Source organism: Calliopsis andreniformis, chromosome 5 (genome assembly GCF_051401765.1).
Source record: "Calliopsis andreniformis isolate RMS-2024a chromosome 5, iyCalAndr_principal, whole genome shotgun sequence".
Lineage (NCBI taxonomy): Eukaryota > Metazoa > Arthropoda > Insecta > Hymenoptera > Andrenidae > Calliopsis > Calliopsis andreniformis.
The window spans coordinates 8,083,016-8,097,347 of record NC_135066.1 but is presented as its reverse complement, the minus strand read 5'-3'; the positions used below and the strand labels follow the sequence as shown (position 1 = coordinate 8,097,347).

General features: G+C 44.2%; 1 protein-coding gene across 1 annotated transcript in view; it reads left to right on the top strand.

Moving 5' to 3' along the window:
- The first annotated feature begins 9,128 nt into the window (after nucleotides 1-9,128).
- LOC143179356 (uncharacterized) overlaps nucleotides 9,129-14,332 on the top strand; it is a 165,692-nt gene continuing 160,488 nt past the window's right edge. Inside the window, exon 1 of the mRNA XM_076378546.1 lies at nucleotides 9,129-9,464. Coding sequence (XP_076234661.1) covers nucleotides 9,129-9,464 — 336 coding nt within the window. The remainder of the gene's footprint in view (nucleotides 9,465-14,332) is intronic.

Below are 14,332 nucleotides of genomic sequence, written 5' to 3'. Positions count from 1 at the left end.
GAGGAGAGTCGCGTTTACGTACACTATAACTAACACGCAGATTCGTTTACAAATATTTAGAACGTTAATTAATTGTGAAAATTACTGAGGTGTGTTCTTTCCTTTGATGTTATTTCCAGGTTTGAATGATAATAGTAGTGGTAATCACAATAATATTTTTATTGCATTAACTCAAAAGTTCATACACTTAAAACATGATAGTGCTGGAAAATAGAGAGAGAAAACAATAAAATACAAAAACAGGTTTTAAATTTCAGTCGTAATAGTTTTTTTTCTTTTCACGCGAACTTGTTAAGAGAAGTTGTTCTCTATCAGACAAGTTGAAAACCACAACCCCGTAGCAGCTTACGCGCGAGTTAGGGTTGTTAAAAGCTGCTCGTTAATTTGTTAAAGAACTTTTTTAAATTGCGTAGACTGTAATCTAATAGAGCAATCTGTATTTGATCAACTAAAGGTAGACCGACATATAATCTTGGAGTTTTGATTACATCTTAATTACCTTCGCTTTTTGCTAGCTCGACGATTAGTTTTTACGTCCTTTCTCCCCCTTTTTTTGCTCAAGTTCATGATGAATAGTTTCTAAAGACCTATAGAAGGATTGTAATAAATTAATGTTTTGCAATCCTAGAAAGTAATTGATACCACATATTTCTATAAAGTGTCCATCCAACACTAAACAAGTGGATTCTTGTTTTGTAATTTATAATTTCAGCTTTTGGAATAGAGAGAATATTGATTAATTTTTATTATTTTTATTGTTATAAGTATTCAATTTTAGTTAATCCCCTTTCAGAATAATGAGGATAATAAAGTAAAGTGGTAGTCGATTGTACTCATCGAAAAAATAATTTAGGAAACGTTTGAGACTCATTTTTTCATGTCGTTATAACCCGAACCGCCACTTATTTGCAATTCAAGATGGCTGGAATGCTCACATCAGCCCCTATGGCTGCCAGTAGAGAGATTCGTGCGGGGCGATAAAAAAAAGGGGAAACGGTGGAGAAATAATAAAAGGTGGCCCTCTCTCGACGTCGACCAATCGCGACGCGGCTCGATCATATCTCTGTTCGACTTAATATACATTATTTGAAGCGTTACTCGTGTGTGCAACATATACGCGCCACTGTGATGCATTGGATGCATGGTGTTTACGTTTAAACTACATATTCAGTGATTATGTGTTGAAAATTACTGGAAAGTTATAAATACAGAATAATAGTCGATTTAATCTTGTCTAAAGTCTCTGTAAAACTTATTATTGATTATAAGAATACCATATTCTCGAATTCGAAATTATATTGATTTAACAGTGCAGTGTGGTGGCAATTCTTATCTATGATGTGTTTCAAAAAATGAAAATTCTCGATAATAGGTCTTCACCTTTACTAAAAATTACTTTTCGAATTCAAACGCCTGAGAAGTTCAAGCATTTCTATCATGACCCAAATGTACAAGAAATATACTTCATTCTTAATACAAACAAGCACGCATATTATTAAAATATCATCATTCAAAAAATCGAAAAGCTGCCTGTGGTCACAGAAAATTCTGACCTCTACTATGATTAAAACAATTATTTCCTGAGAAATTTCAAGGAACTCTTGAACAATGAAGACATCTTCAACCTTTAAATTCCAGGTAGTTAAGAGTACCTTCCATATTTGAAATTCTATCTGCAACTACAGCAAGAACCCTTTTCCCAAATTCCATGGGGCGAAAGGAGAAAAAATTAGGATGACCACCGCTGGAGCCCGTAGGCCAATGCTCCAGTACTTTGTCTGCACGCAAAGGGCGAAAGAGATATGTGGGAGCTGGAGATGATAGCACACACTCTTGTTGCGGTGTGCATAACGTTTCGGGAGTGGTATTGGGGTGGACCAGGGTGGAAAAACCTACCCCAACGGGGTTGGAAAGTGCGCTCGCGGCGGGTGAGCAAAAGAGAAAAATAAGAAGAGCCGGAGCCACGAAGGAGGCGACGTCGTCGACGACGACGACGGGATATCTAGGTCGAGACTCGTCGTCGCCGACGTCCTGGCGCCAGGCATCCTTTTCTTTGGCTTTTTTTCGGCACCGAACTGCCGAGAAAAACGTCGAAAGAGGGAAAAGTACTGCCGTGCTTCGTTGTTTCGCGGTTGTCTACCTTTTCCCCTCACCGTGCGTGGAGGGGGATGGAAACATGATAAGTCAAATTGTCCTTTGGGTAGTGATCGCGACTCGAGCCTGGGACACTTGGTTGGAACGGTTTCAAAGGAGCTTTCTACGTAGCTTGAACTAGAATTGAGTAGAATTTTTATTTTTTCTTTGAAAATTTCGATATAAAGCCCTCTGCGAGTAAATTGCGGAGACATATTCTGGGGAAGATCAGAACAATTCGACGCATTTCTTAGATTTCCATTTCTGTAGTTTCTCTGATTTAATACCAAAAATTGAAATATACAGTTGTTATAAAATGTGAGGTAAGATAAATATTTAGTAAGGTAGAATGTTTACTTTCTAAAAATGTTTATTGTCTTAACACAAACACGGAACAGACAGATGATATGTTAAAGTGACTATTGGATCTTTCACTTTATTTACACAAAATAGTAGAACACTTCCCTTGTCATTATGAATTTATTACACATAATTAAACCTGTGACCCACTATTCACGCGTATATATACCAGTTTATAATTATCCTTTTTGTAAAAAGACACCTCGCACTTAAAAGAGAAAGTAACCTAGTTCAGTAAATAAAAAATACAGTATTAAAACGTCGAGCCACTTCGCCTCGAAGGATCGTCTTGAAGGAGCTTCGTTTCGCGCCTCGTAGACTCGACTACTTACGTTCAATGGAAAGTCTCCCAGACGGTTCGCGGAGGTGCGCGGATTTAATTTTCCAGTTCGGGGTGGGGAGACGCGCGAGTCTTCGGTGTAAAACCGTAGAAACGCCGCCGCTGGCCTTTACGCGAAAGTTAGAAGTTAGTTACACGGGGTGGCCACCCCTCATCTGCATATCCGCACCCTACCACCCCCGTCAACCGGCCCACCCCTGCCGGCCCGTCGTCTCTCGGTGCTTTCCAACCCCTCCAGCCTCCCCCTAACCAACGTGCCACCGCCACAAGCTGCTCAACAAGTGGTTCTTCAGTTTAGCACCCGACTTAGCGCTTCTTTAATTTTTACCTCGCACTCAGACGCCAAACCCCCGCCAAACTCTCCTGCAGAGCTGTTCTCGGATTTTGCGTCTTATCAGGAAGCTCCCTCTCGTTCGGGAATTCGTGTGGGCTTTTTGCCAGCAGTGACAGCGATTATCTACACGTAGAACTGGATTCTGACAGGGCTGGTTGGCCTCGAAAAACTCAGTTTTACTTTAATTTTAATTAATAGTCGGTTCCTAGATCCTTAAGTATCCTCGTGTGAAGTGTTTGGATGAGTGTATCATATTTTCTTCTCATCCAGTTCTTACTTATGCACTTTATTTTCCTATCACCACGTCGTTGACAAGACTTTATTAGGCTACTAGTACATGTACCTACAAATTGTATTATTATCGAGTCAGTATATTGTTGTGGCACAATGTATAGTCACATACAAAGCACGACTTGCTAATGCTCGCAATTAAAGTGAGAGGACCATTGTATTCCTTTATTCAAAATTGTGGAATTTATCACTGTCAATATCCGACGAGTCACAAATGACAGTAGACATCACTATGTGAAAGAGTTAAAATATTGATAAGTTGAGCAGTTCTTACATTAATTATTTATAATACCTGCTAATAGGTACTTTAAGGTTTAATTCATTCCAGTTTATCTAACGCTATATTCTGTATAATCCAATGAATTAAAAAGTAAATCGTCAACAATTATACTAATATACTAATCAGAAAACATGAATAAGTTACACTGCAACCAACAAGCTGAGAGAGTCTGCTATCCAACAACCTCGTTTATTGTCAACGATCCAACTCTCTCCACAATAACATTACACTACAGAATTATGCGACACCAAACCAAATATATCTAGCAAAGAATTTTATTTCAAAAAGGGCGTTGCGCTAATTCTAAAGAACCTCCAGATGCACCAGGAACTCTGACTTCTCGCACGGTAAAAGCAGCAGTTCCTCCAGGGCGCAGAAGATCCTCTACGAAGAAGGAAAGGAGTTCTCGAGTTCTCGATAGGGGTAATCGTAAACCAAGGAACTCCTCTTCCGGCCCGCCCCGAAAAACCAAAACACAAATAATCACGATGCCAAATGGGAGAAGTAGAAACGGGCCTGGATGAAAGGACACGCAGGCTCCCATCGGGCTACTTAAGGGAGGCAGCCAGTGGAAGGAAAGGGGTGGAATAGTCGTGTAGTGTGAAGCTATCTGCATGTGAATGCTGGAATGGTAATTGGGGATGCACCGTTAGAGGATATTAGAGGTAACAGGCGACTCGAATCCCCCGATTCCCGTTGGGCTCGCATGCGAGCACGTGAAACAGCATCTCCGGAACGCCGAAGGAGTCACGTTCCTCCTGGCCACTAGCTGTCCCCGCTCCTGTGTGAGTGTACGTGTGTACACGATGAAGCCGAGGCAACCTCAAAAGCCGATACCACTCGAGAGGAACTATGGCATTACCTGCTCATGTGACCCATCTGTTATTCGCTAGACTCGCTCACCCCGCGCCCAGTGCCACATGCTCGATAGAATAGGTCGCGGGTTAGCGTACGGTACATCTATTATAGTACGACCGCCTGATCTGAATGCACCGACAGGATTGATAGCGAAACAAGAGGCGGCGAGACAAGGTGGATCGACGATGCTGATGGGAAAGGAGCTTGTGGGATGGAACGGGGGATGTTTCCGGGAATTGTTTCTTATCTAGAGGATGAGGATGGGTAGGAGGGACGGTAGCTTCTTTCGTAGGGAATTGGGAGATGGTTGTTGCAATCATATTTTCTGTTTTCGTATCTTCGCTTGCGCAACGCGAGCTCTCGGCTCTTCTCGCCACGCTACTCTGTTTCCTTTGGAGAGAATCGATCGGTGGTTCGATTTCTGATGGATGCGATGTTGAAATTACTTATTCCACTTTGCTTCCCTCGGGGCCTTTCTTGCCTAAAATTTCGAGCTTCTTGCTTGCCACACAGCGTCACTTATATCCTTGGTAAACGTAAACTATGTGAGTTTATTTTAGAAATATATGTGCAATGGAACTTGTAACGATAAAGTACTATATTACTTTTATTGACCTATCGAAATCTTCAAAAATGTATCCTCCTCTATGAACTAGTCATTAAACTTTGGACCTAGAGCGAAGAAATGCTACACAGTTTGTTTACATTTAATTCAGATCTACTCAAAATTTAATACAGGCATCAGAAACGTGTTCTCGTCTAACCCATTAGTGAACTGTAAATTTATAGCGAAGAAACGCTGTATAATTTCTTCAAACCTAGTTCAGATCTCTATCCACGCCTTATGGACGTATTTCATGCTATAATCTTGACAGAGAGTCATAAAACTACAGTAAGGAAAAGCTATACACTTTTCTTAGTCTGCTGATTGGTTGTCGAAGAGTCTAGAGATTTCGTAGTTCCGGCGGAAACGCATCCGTTCCACACTTGTCTCGCAACGACGCCATTTGTCACTTAAATCGCACTCGAGGAGAAACGATGATTTCCGCCCTGGCAGGCACATTATTTCTACATTCGACGCGATCACGGTCCAGTCCCCATTATTGAATATCATCGTATGAACTGCGTCTCGTTACCACCTACGATAAAATATCTACTCTGTCGGCAAACAAACAATCATTCCCACCGTGAGAGGCCGAATGCAATGGTTCGATCACTGTCGTGAAAACTGGAACGAACTGCCCCGGAAGTCGTTTCGTTCTTCCCTTCGCGAAGTTCCTCCGGCTGAACGAAAGGGGTTCCTTGTAACCGGCCGTAGTAACCGCCTTCTGATTTCGAGGGTGGGTTATCCAAGGGTCAGAAACCTCCTTTGGGTCTTCTATAGGCTTGAATTTAATTTCTAAACAAGTTTATGAAGGTTCATCCTTGAAAGGAAAAAGTAATATGTGGATATTAGAATACTAATGATTGGTATATATGTTCTAAGTGGTAAAAAAATAATAACTGGTAATTTGATTACTTGTGAGAGGAAAAGTATCAAGACTTATTTGTCTTAATCGTCAAAGCAGAAGCGGAAGAGAAAGAACATCAAAGGGTTCAGTGGACCATTTAGATTCCATGTCGATGGAAGAGTCAGATAACAGACTCACACAATCTCAGCTCCCCGTTAGGGTTAATTTATGCACGAAATGCGCGAGTCTGTCGAAGCGGTGGCCATGTTGGTTTCGACGTGTCCGTCATGGTATTCCTCCTCGCGTCACGCGAGTCTCTTTCTCGATCTTCCACCTCCGAGCCCCACTTTCGTTGCCCCCGAGCACACGTGTGAGGCCAACACACACACACACACACACACACACACGAATACGACGTATGCCTTCCCGTTAGGCAAGGCGCATGCTGCACTGCGCACAACCTACCCCCATCCCATCCACCCCCGGTGTTCTGCACCCCCTACAGCCCCTTCGACTGTTCGTGCAGCCCGCCATGCAACCCCCCAGGAGGCGACTCTTATTATTTCCATTTTTCCAATTCGGTCTGGGGGGCGGGGAACAAGCGTGCAACACTCTCCCCTCCGTCCCCAAGCCCCGAACCCAGTTTCCTACCACCCACCACGGTTCTCCCACCGTTCCATCTTTACCCCTCTACGTAGGTGGTTGGCCAAAAGAAAAATATCTATATTTATCTGTTTCTTCGCGGAATACGTCTCCCTCCACCCCCGCCACCTTCTTGCCTCGCTTCTTTTTCCTCGTTTCCTTTCCACCACCACCACCTTAGAGAGTTTCTCGGTATCCCACCCCTTTCTCGGTTCTCTCGCCACCTTTCCGTCTCGCCAACGGTTCTCTGTCCCTCTTGCGCGCCTTCTTCCTTGCTTTCGGTCTTCTCCTTACCTCCACCCAACCACCCCCATCCGTGCGGGGTTGTGGCGGGAGAGACAGATACGTCGGCGGTGGGAGAGAGACGGGGGCGAAGGCGGGAACGGGACAGACGCGGCGGTTGAAAAGAGAGAGGAGGAAAAGGAAGTGGAAGACGGAGGGCACCACGACGACGACGACGACGTCGACGACGCCGGCGGCGGCGGCCGCGGCGAAGCGTGCGCGCCTTTCCTTGGCCGTCGGTGGGACAAGGAACGACAGAAGAATAGAAAAGGAGAGCCGAGAGTGGTAGAAAACGGAGCAACGGAGAAAGATCGACTGAGAGAGAAGGAACGGCGAGTTTCCGCTTCCTTATGCTCCGCCGCGGACTGCATCAACCAGTCGCGCGGTCGCGCTCACATAAGAACCTGGGATTCGAGAGGCGACCCCCTTCTCGGATCGCGACGCGGTTTCCGTCGACGGAAGGAACCCGGGAGAACGTGAACGTGTTCGTGGTGACGCAGCCTCGCGCGGTGCCGAAACTCTCGGAACACGTAATCACGTTAATTGACTCGGCGACGCTCGAAACGTGACTAAGAGGCCGCTTACCCCCACCACCGCGCGACCGTCGACGCGAGAAGGGCCGAGCGTTGACGGAATCCCGCGAGCGGCCGCCAGGCCCGTCGGATCGGGCTTCGTCGCGTTCGCTCGGCCACGATCGGCCTCAGTTGGGCCCACGCTCGGCCAATCGCGTCCCTCGACTCCCCACCGCGCCGCTGCGGCATGAAGGGGGGAGGCCGTAGGGCCTCCTGAACGAGCCTTCGACGGGCCACCGGAAGAGGAAGACATGCTCACGGTTCGAATGGAAGCCTGAAGGGATGTTCCTCGATGTACCCAGCAGGGGAGGATGTTCCTCTGTCCGTTTCTTCGCCCCCTTCTTTCTCTTCTTCTTCTTCTTCTCACCGCGCTTCCTCTTCTTCTACCTGGCGACGGACGCGTCCGACCAGGCGGAGGAGGATCTCCGTGGGAGGCGTTGAGGGTGAAATCGCAATAACGGGGTGGCTCGATGTCGCGCGCCGATGAGGAGGCCGACAGAGAGGAAGGCAGGGAGAAAGAGAGAGCGTGCGAGAGCGAAAGAGGGAGAGAGTGAGAATAACCAGAAGGGCCGAAACGATCAACCAAAGTTCCTATTTTTCACGTGTTTTACGCGCAACTCGTTTAATAACGGTAGGACCTAAGGGAGAGGAGAGATTTCGCCAGGCCCCGTGAGGGCAGCGAGCGCTAGCTGACGAGGGAGCGCGGCACGCATGCCGGAAACCTCGTGTCAGCGCTGCCGAGGACACTCTCCCGCGTTAATTAACCAGCCAATTAGAAAGGCCGCGACCACGCGTAATGAGCTGCGCGCGCAAAAGTTCCTAAACGCCACGATGCAATGTTTTTTCCTGCGGATGCCTCGTCTCGCCGGCCTGACCACAGGCGACCATTGATAATACTGATAAGATAAGTAGAGTAATAATAAGAGTAGAACCTGGTCGGTTGGAGAAGCTACGGAAGAATCGGGATCGAGCTATCAGCGAATGGAGCGTACATGTCACCATCGTATTGTTGCGATCGTACCATCTCTCGTCGAAGTAAACGTTCGAGGATGATCGAGTGGAATGGGCAACACACTGTGTCTTGCAAGCATTCAGCGTCCTCCAGGCAATAAACGTAACGAATTTAGGGGACGTCTGGGCTGGCCAGAGTTTGGAAGACAGAGTGCACCGAACGCAATCGTTGATCGCGATCCCCTTTCGAAGCGTGTTCCTAATTCGCGATTGTAGACGTTCAAGCTGTCACGTGGCCACTCCATTCAAGCAATCGTTGGACCGCGACGGTGGTGTCGCCGGTGTTTTAAGCCTCCCGGTGCCGAATCTCACGCGTAACGAGTAATAATAGCGGATATAAGTGAAGAGGAATAAAATATATATACATAAGAAATCTATATATATACACACATCTATATTATATATACACACTTGGAAAGCGCATTTAATTCTATATTGCTATACATCGATGCAAGGAGCGCGTGTACAGATATTTTAATAAGCTCTCGCGACGAGAGACACTTGGTTCGATTGCCAGCGACTCTCGTGGCTGATCTGTTTGATCTACTATTTGCAACCGACGCCGAGGGGCAAGATGTCCACGATGAGCGTCGTGTCGAATTCGTCGGTGGAGGTCGACTCGGACTCCTCGAACGACGTGTCGAGCAAGGACGATGGAGCCGTCGAGCAGAAGTTCATCCTCAGGAACGAGCTGTACAACAGCCTGCTCGCGAGCGCCCTCGGCAAGACGGTGCTCAACAGGCACCTGAACTTCAAGGAGCAGGGGATTAATTTTAATCTGGCCAATCTGAAGGACAACCTGAACGCGCTCGGCGCCCTCAAGGAGCTGAAGGATCTCAAGGGATTGACCGTCAGCAGCGTGCCAGCGTTCCCGAGGAACCTGGCACTTCATAGGGAGGACCACGACGAGGTCAGCCTCTACTTCGATTTTTACCCTTCGAAGCAGATGAGTTTTAATCTGGGGAATACCATTCGACCGAGAAAATTAGTTAATAATATTGTTAGTTATTCATGTGCATGATACCACAAGATGATTGAAAATGACCTACAGTGATCCGCGAATTTCTTCACAGAGGATTATTCAATTCAGATGTTTCGATTTCAAAGGTAGTTTACTTCTTGTCATTTTCAACTGGTGAGTCTTTATTACAATCAATTGACGTACCGTCGATTTGATATATCTTGAAATAAATTATACCTTAATAATTAAATGGCATAGTGTCTCATAATATCTCTCGCAGATGCTTTCAAAATTAACTGTTTACGAAAACTACTGTCTCTTTCCCAAGAATTACGTTTAATCTCTGTAGAATTATAAGAATTATAGATAATTCTCTAGAATTATCACCTTGCGAGACTGTGGTATATTTACCATCTTTTTACCCATAAAAGTTATAGCATTTCGATGCTTCATACATAATTAATTATTTTCGAAATTCTTTCCACCTCTGCTGGAAAATCACGGACAGACTAGTCTTGAAAATCAGAATGAAATGCTCAAATAGATGACGAATATTTGTTCTTTAGTATAGATAATAAATAATTAGTTAAATGATATACCTCAAACTCTGTGTTCCAATCGATGGAATCAAGCTAAAACTCATTGCTTCCGCCTTCATCCTTCGTTCCTTCTGGTTACGGGGAAGAAAATTTCTTACAAGTTGCTAACCATTTATGTAAAATAACTTTGACAGAGTAGAAATAGTTCTTGGATTTGTGTCTATAGAGAACGTATAAGTGTCTCTATAGAGAAATGTCGATCAAATTAGCGATGCAATTGGAATGCTGGAAACTTGGAACTGGAGGCTTCGGGGACTCGAGAATAATTCGAAATTTGAAACGTGAAACTCCGCAAATTGAAAGACGATTACTTGGCAAGTCGGTATACTAACAGCTATCGAAATTACGGTTCTAGATATAGATGATACCTAAGTTGGTGGCTTTCTGAACTGCCAAGAAAGACGGAGATACCGAGAATAGAGAAGGTTTCGCGGCAAACAGTCGCCTCCCCAAAGTCGTCTCAAAACCGGAGCATCAAGATCAATAATCCCCAAAAGATTCCGTGTCTTCGCTGACCTACCCTATCCCAGCCGTTCCGAGCAACCTCCGAAAGAGGAAGGAGCACGAATTCGCGAATTTCCACTCCCGCCAGGAAGATTCAAAACACTCTCGAGCAAACAAGCTAATTTCCATAGTCGTGAAAAAAAAAAAAAAGAAATATACGTACAGTCTGAGAAAGAAAAGGTGCAGCATTACGAGGCGGAAGAATAGTAAATTATGGAGGAATAAAATCTCGAAGCTAAATGTATTCTAAGGGATACAGTTTGCTAGGAAATAAGTAGAAGTTACGTCTAACGAAATAAGCATTACGAGGGATGCTATGTTCGTTATGCTCGTCGGTTAAAAAGTTAGCAGGTACTTAAGGGTGATGAGTTCTCGGGTAATAGGAGTAAGGGGACGGAGGCAATGCCGCGAACGGATTTCGTACGAGGGAGAAGAAAATCCTGTTTACTTGACAATTACTTTTTGTTTGCTCCGGAGAATCGAGTCCTCAACTTTCTGAACTACTTCACTCTTTTCTTATTCGTCTTCTTTCCTGTTCGCTGTCCTCGTGTTCTTTTTCGTTGGTATCCATGTATTCTGATGTCCAAAAATGTCATTAAGATCACCCCATATAACCAACTTTCTCTTTATTTGAAATTAATCATTTAAATGCTGACTATTATATGTTCGATTTCGATGCAAGTAGAAAAATAAATATAATTGTTTAGAAACCTATAGATTTATTTAGTCCAAGTGCATTAGTACAGTGCAATATGTAATACATCACTGATCAGAGATTCCAAATTTTTCGTCGGTAAGGGCTTCCATTCGATTTGATTTTCAATTTTTATAGTTTTTCTGGGGACTATTTGTACATACCAGTAGAAATAGAAATAAATAAAATCGTATGTATAGGACCACAATTAGGTATCCCTCGTCTTAGGACGTATGAACATTCAACACCAAACAAAACTTGTTCTTTTCCTTTCTGTTCTCGTAGTCCACAAAACTAGAGTAGAATCAAGGGAACTGCGTTTAAAGTCTTCAGAAAAGCGGTGCAGATTTTCGAACAAGTAGGATTCCTGTCGCGGTTTAATTCATTAATTTCGCACAACGACGCCGCGCGCCGTCCCGTGGCTCGACTTCCTGTTGCTTCCTTTTGGGTCCAGCCAAGTTATCACCACGAGGCAACTTTTCTTGGCACGTTCGCGGCATTGGCACAGCATAGTTGATTCCGCGACAACTCTTGACCCACATCGGTGACGCACTTTTCCCCAGTTTTCTCTCCTCTCCTCGCTGTGTCGAACGACGCCGAAACGTCTGACTGAAGCAGTCCCCTAATTACGTCCTCGTTCCTCGAGGACCCTTCGTTAATTTTCGTCTCCCTTTTCCCCTCTCCTTCATAGCGATTTCAATGAAGCACGTTCGGTATTATCGAACAAATTCTTCCTCGCGATTGGGCCAGCGTTGTCTTTAGCATTGGAGTTAGTACAAATGGAAATAGGAAGATTTGATCAGGAAGGAGGGGCTGTCGCGGTTGGTGTATCAGATTATGCGCCACTTTGCCTTTTTGCGTTGAAAATGAAGGAGCGGACAGTGGTTACATAGATATGAAAGTTGAAATTAGTACAGAGATTAATGGAGAAAGACTACGGTTGCAGAATTATTTTCTTGAATTTATAGAGAAGTAGATTTGAGTTATTGTGGCGTTAGTTTAGTTCGCTAATTTATTAACTAGTTAAAGTAACTTAGGTTGTTACTTGGAGAGGCTTTCATATTAACCTAACAAATTAACTCCCCGTGATTATTAAAATTCATATCTCGTGTTTCCTGTTAATTTAACAAATGATTCCGTCCTTTGAACCAGTTTTGTATAACATTTCAAGTAACATCTTACATCGTATACAAAATGAACCAATTAAAGTGGATTTTCAATCATTTTTAAAATTGTACAGCACAATGGCTTATATTGAATGCAAAATGTTAAAGGTCTCTGCAGTTAACCGAATCGATTGGATGGAGCTTCCGTTGAATCGCGTAAGCAAGAGAGGGAAAGAGCAAAAAAGAAATCGGCGACACACGGAACCCAGGCCGCTGGAGAACGTGTAATTAAGTGCGAGGCAATAATGAAACGCATCATCCCTCCCCTTTGCTCGAAGAAATAACAGCCCTCCGGGGTGCCCGAGGGATGGTCCTTTGAGGAACCAGCAATCTGGCCTGCGATTTCTAACGAGCTTTCTCACGATACGTGCTACGCAATCAATTAACTCGTTTGCTTGGAGAAACTCGAGACTTCGTTTTACTTTTGCTGTCCTCCGACGAAAATCAGCCGATTTTAAGGCTGCCGATTATAGTCGAAACGAGATCCTTCGGATTCTGCGACTTTCAATTCTGTATTGTTTTCATTAGCGTGTTCCCTGTTGCAGCTGAATTTTAGGTTCCTGAGAGAACTCTCTTGCATTTATTCTATTTCTGGCTCCATGTTTTATTCGAAACAATCGTTTTTTCACAAAATTTTGTCTAATTCCATTTTTCAGAAATTAAAGAGAGTAATAATGATTAAGAAATAGTCCACTTGGCACCGAAAATATGATTCTCCAAATTCTGAAAGAAGTGTCCGCGAAATTTTGATGGCAAATAATTTTCCTGAAAATCACCTCCTTCCTCGAGATTCTTAAGCAATTACATGACCCAACGCTTAGACTGCGCCAGAATCTTGACACAAATCACTATCAATAAACGTCCGATTATGTCAAACTGACGTCTGCTGGATTATTCAATAGATTTTAAACTGGCGACTAACGAGACGATTCATCGCGGTTGCCACTCTCCAGGGATAGAAAGTGGAAAATCACGTTGCAAATACTATCTTGATTCGATTCTATTTTCGCAAGACTAAAGGCAGCCGTTGCCTGCGTTCACAACGTATCGATTCGCCATCGGCTGACATTTCTTTTCTTTCTCCGCGGCTATGAATTTCTTACGACACCATCCTCCCCTGTGGACAATCGATACCGCTTGAAATCGCAATTACACTCACGCGAATCCGCAAAGCCGATTTATTTCCGCCAATATCTTCAAATTTACTCGAATTTCACGCAAACGATAAATCTCTGAATAAACGATCATGAGATCGCTAAACACTTCGAACACTTCTCCTATTGTCAGGAACTTCTCGTTGAAGATCAGTCGAATTCCGCTAAATTTTTCGTCGTTTTCAAACCTCGATCGTCCGTAGACAGAGTTCAATTTCCCCTCTTCGAACATTGTTCGTCAAGTAAAGCCGTTTGCGAAGACGTGTCTCGTGGAAACGAGGAACATTGTAATTTTCCAAATTACATGGGAAGCTGGTGGTAATTTCCCGGTCGCGTTCCTCCATAAAATTGGAGGCTGAGCGCCGAGAATGTGTCTCGAATCGACGCTCAGCGCAACAACGCGAAGAAGATTAACGCGGCTGCGGAGAGATTAAGAGTTAAGGACGGTTCGGTCGAGTCGTCTCGATTTTATGGAGGAAGGCAGCTAACGCGCGGGATAATTTGCAGAAGTTGCTACGCGGGAATAAAATGCTCGGGCGAGATGGAACGCTTAGAATTACATACGTCTCGTCGCACAGTGCGTTGAGTAAACGAAGATTGGGGAGAAGTATCAAATTTTCAGTTTTTATGATTCATTTTTATATATATTTCAACCAGTTAAAGCTATTTGAGTGGCTGGAGAATTGAACGAGTAAATCTT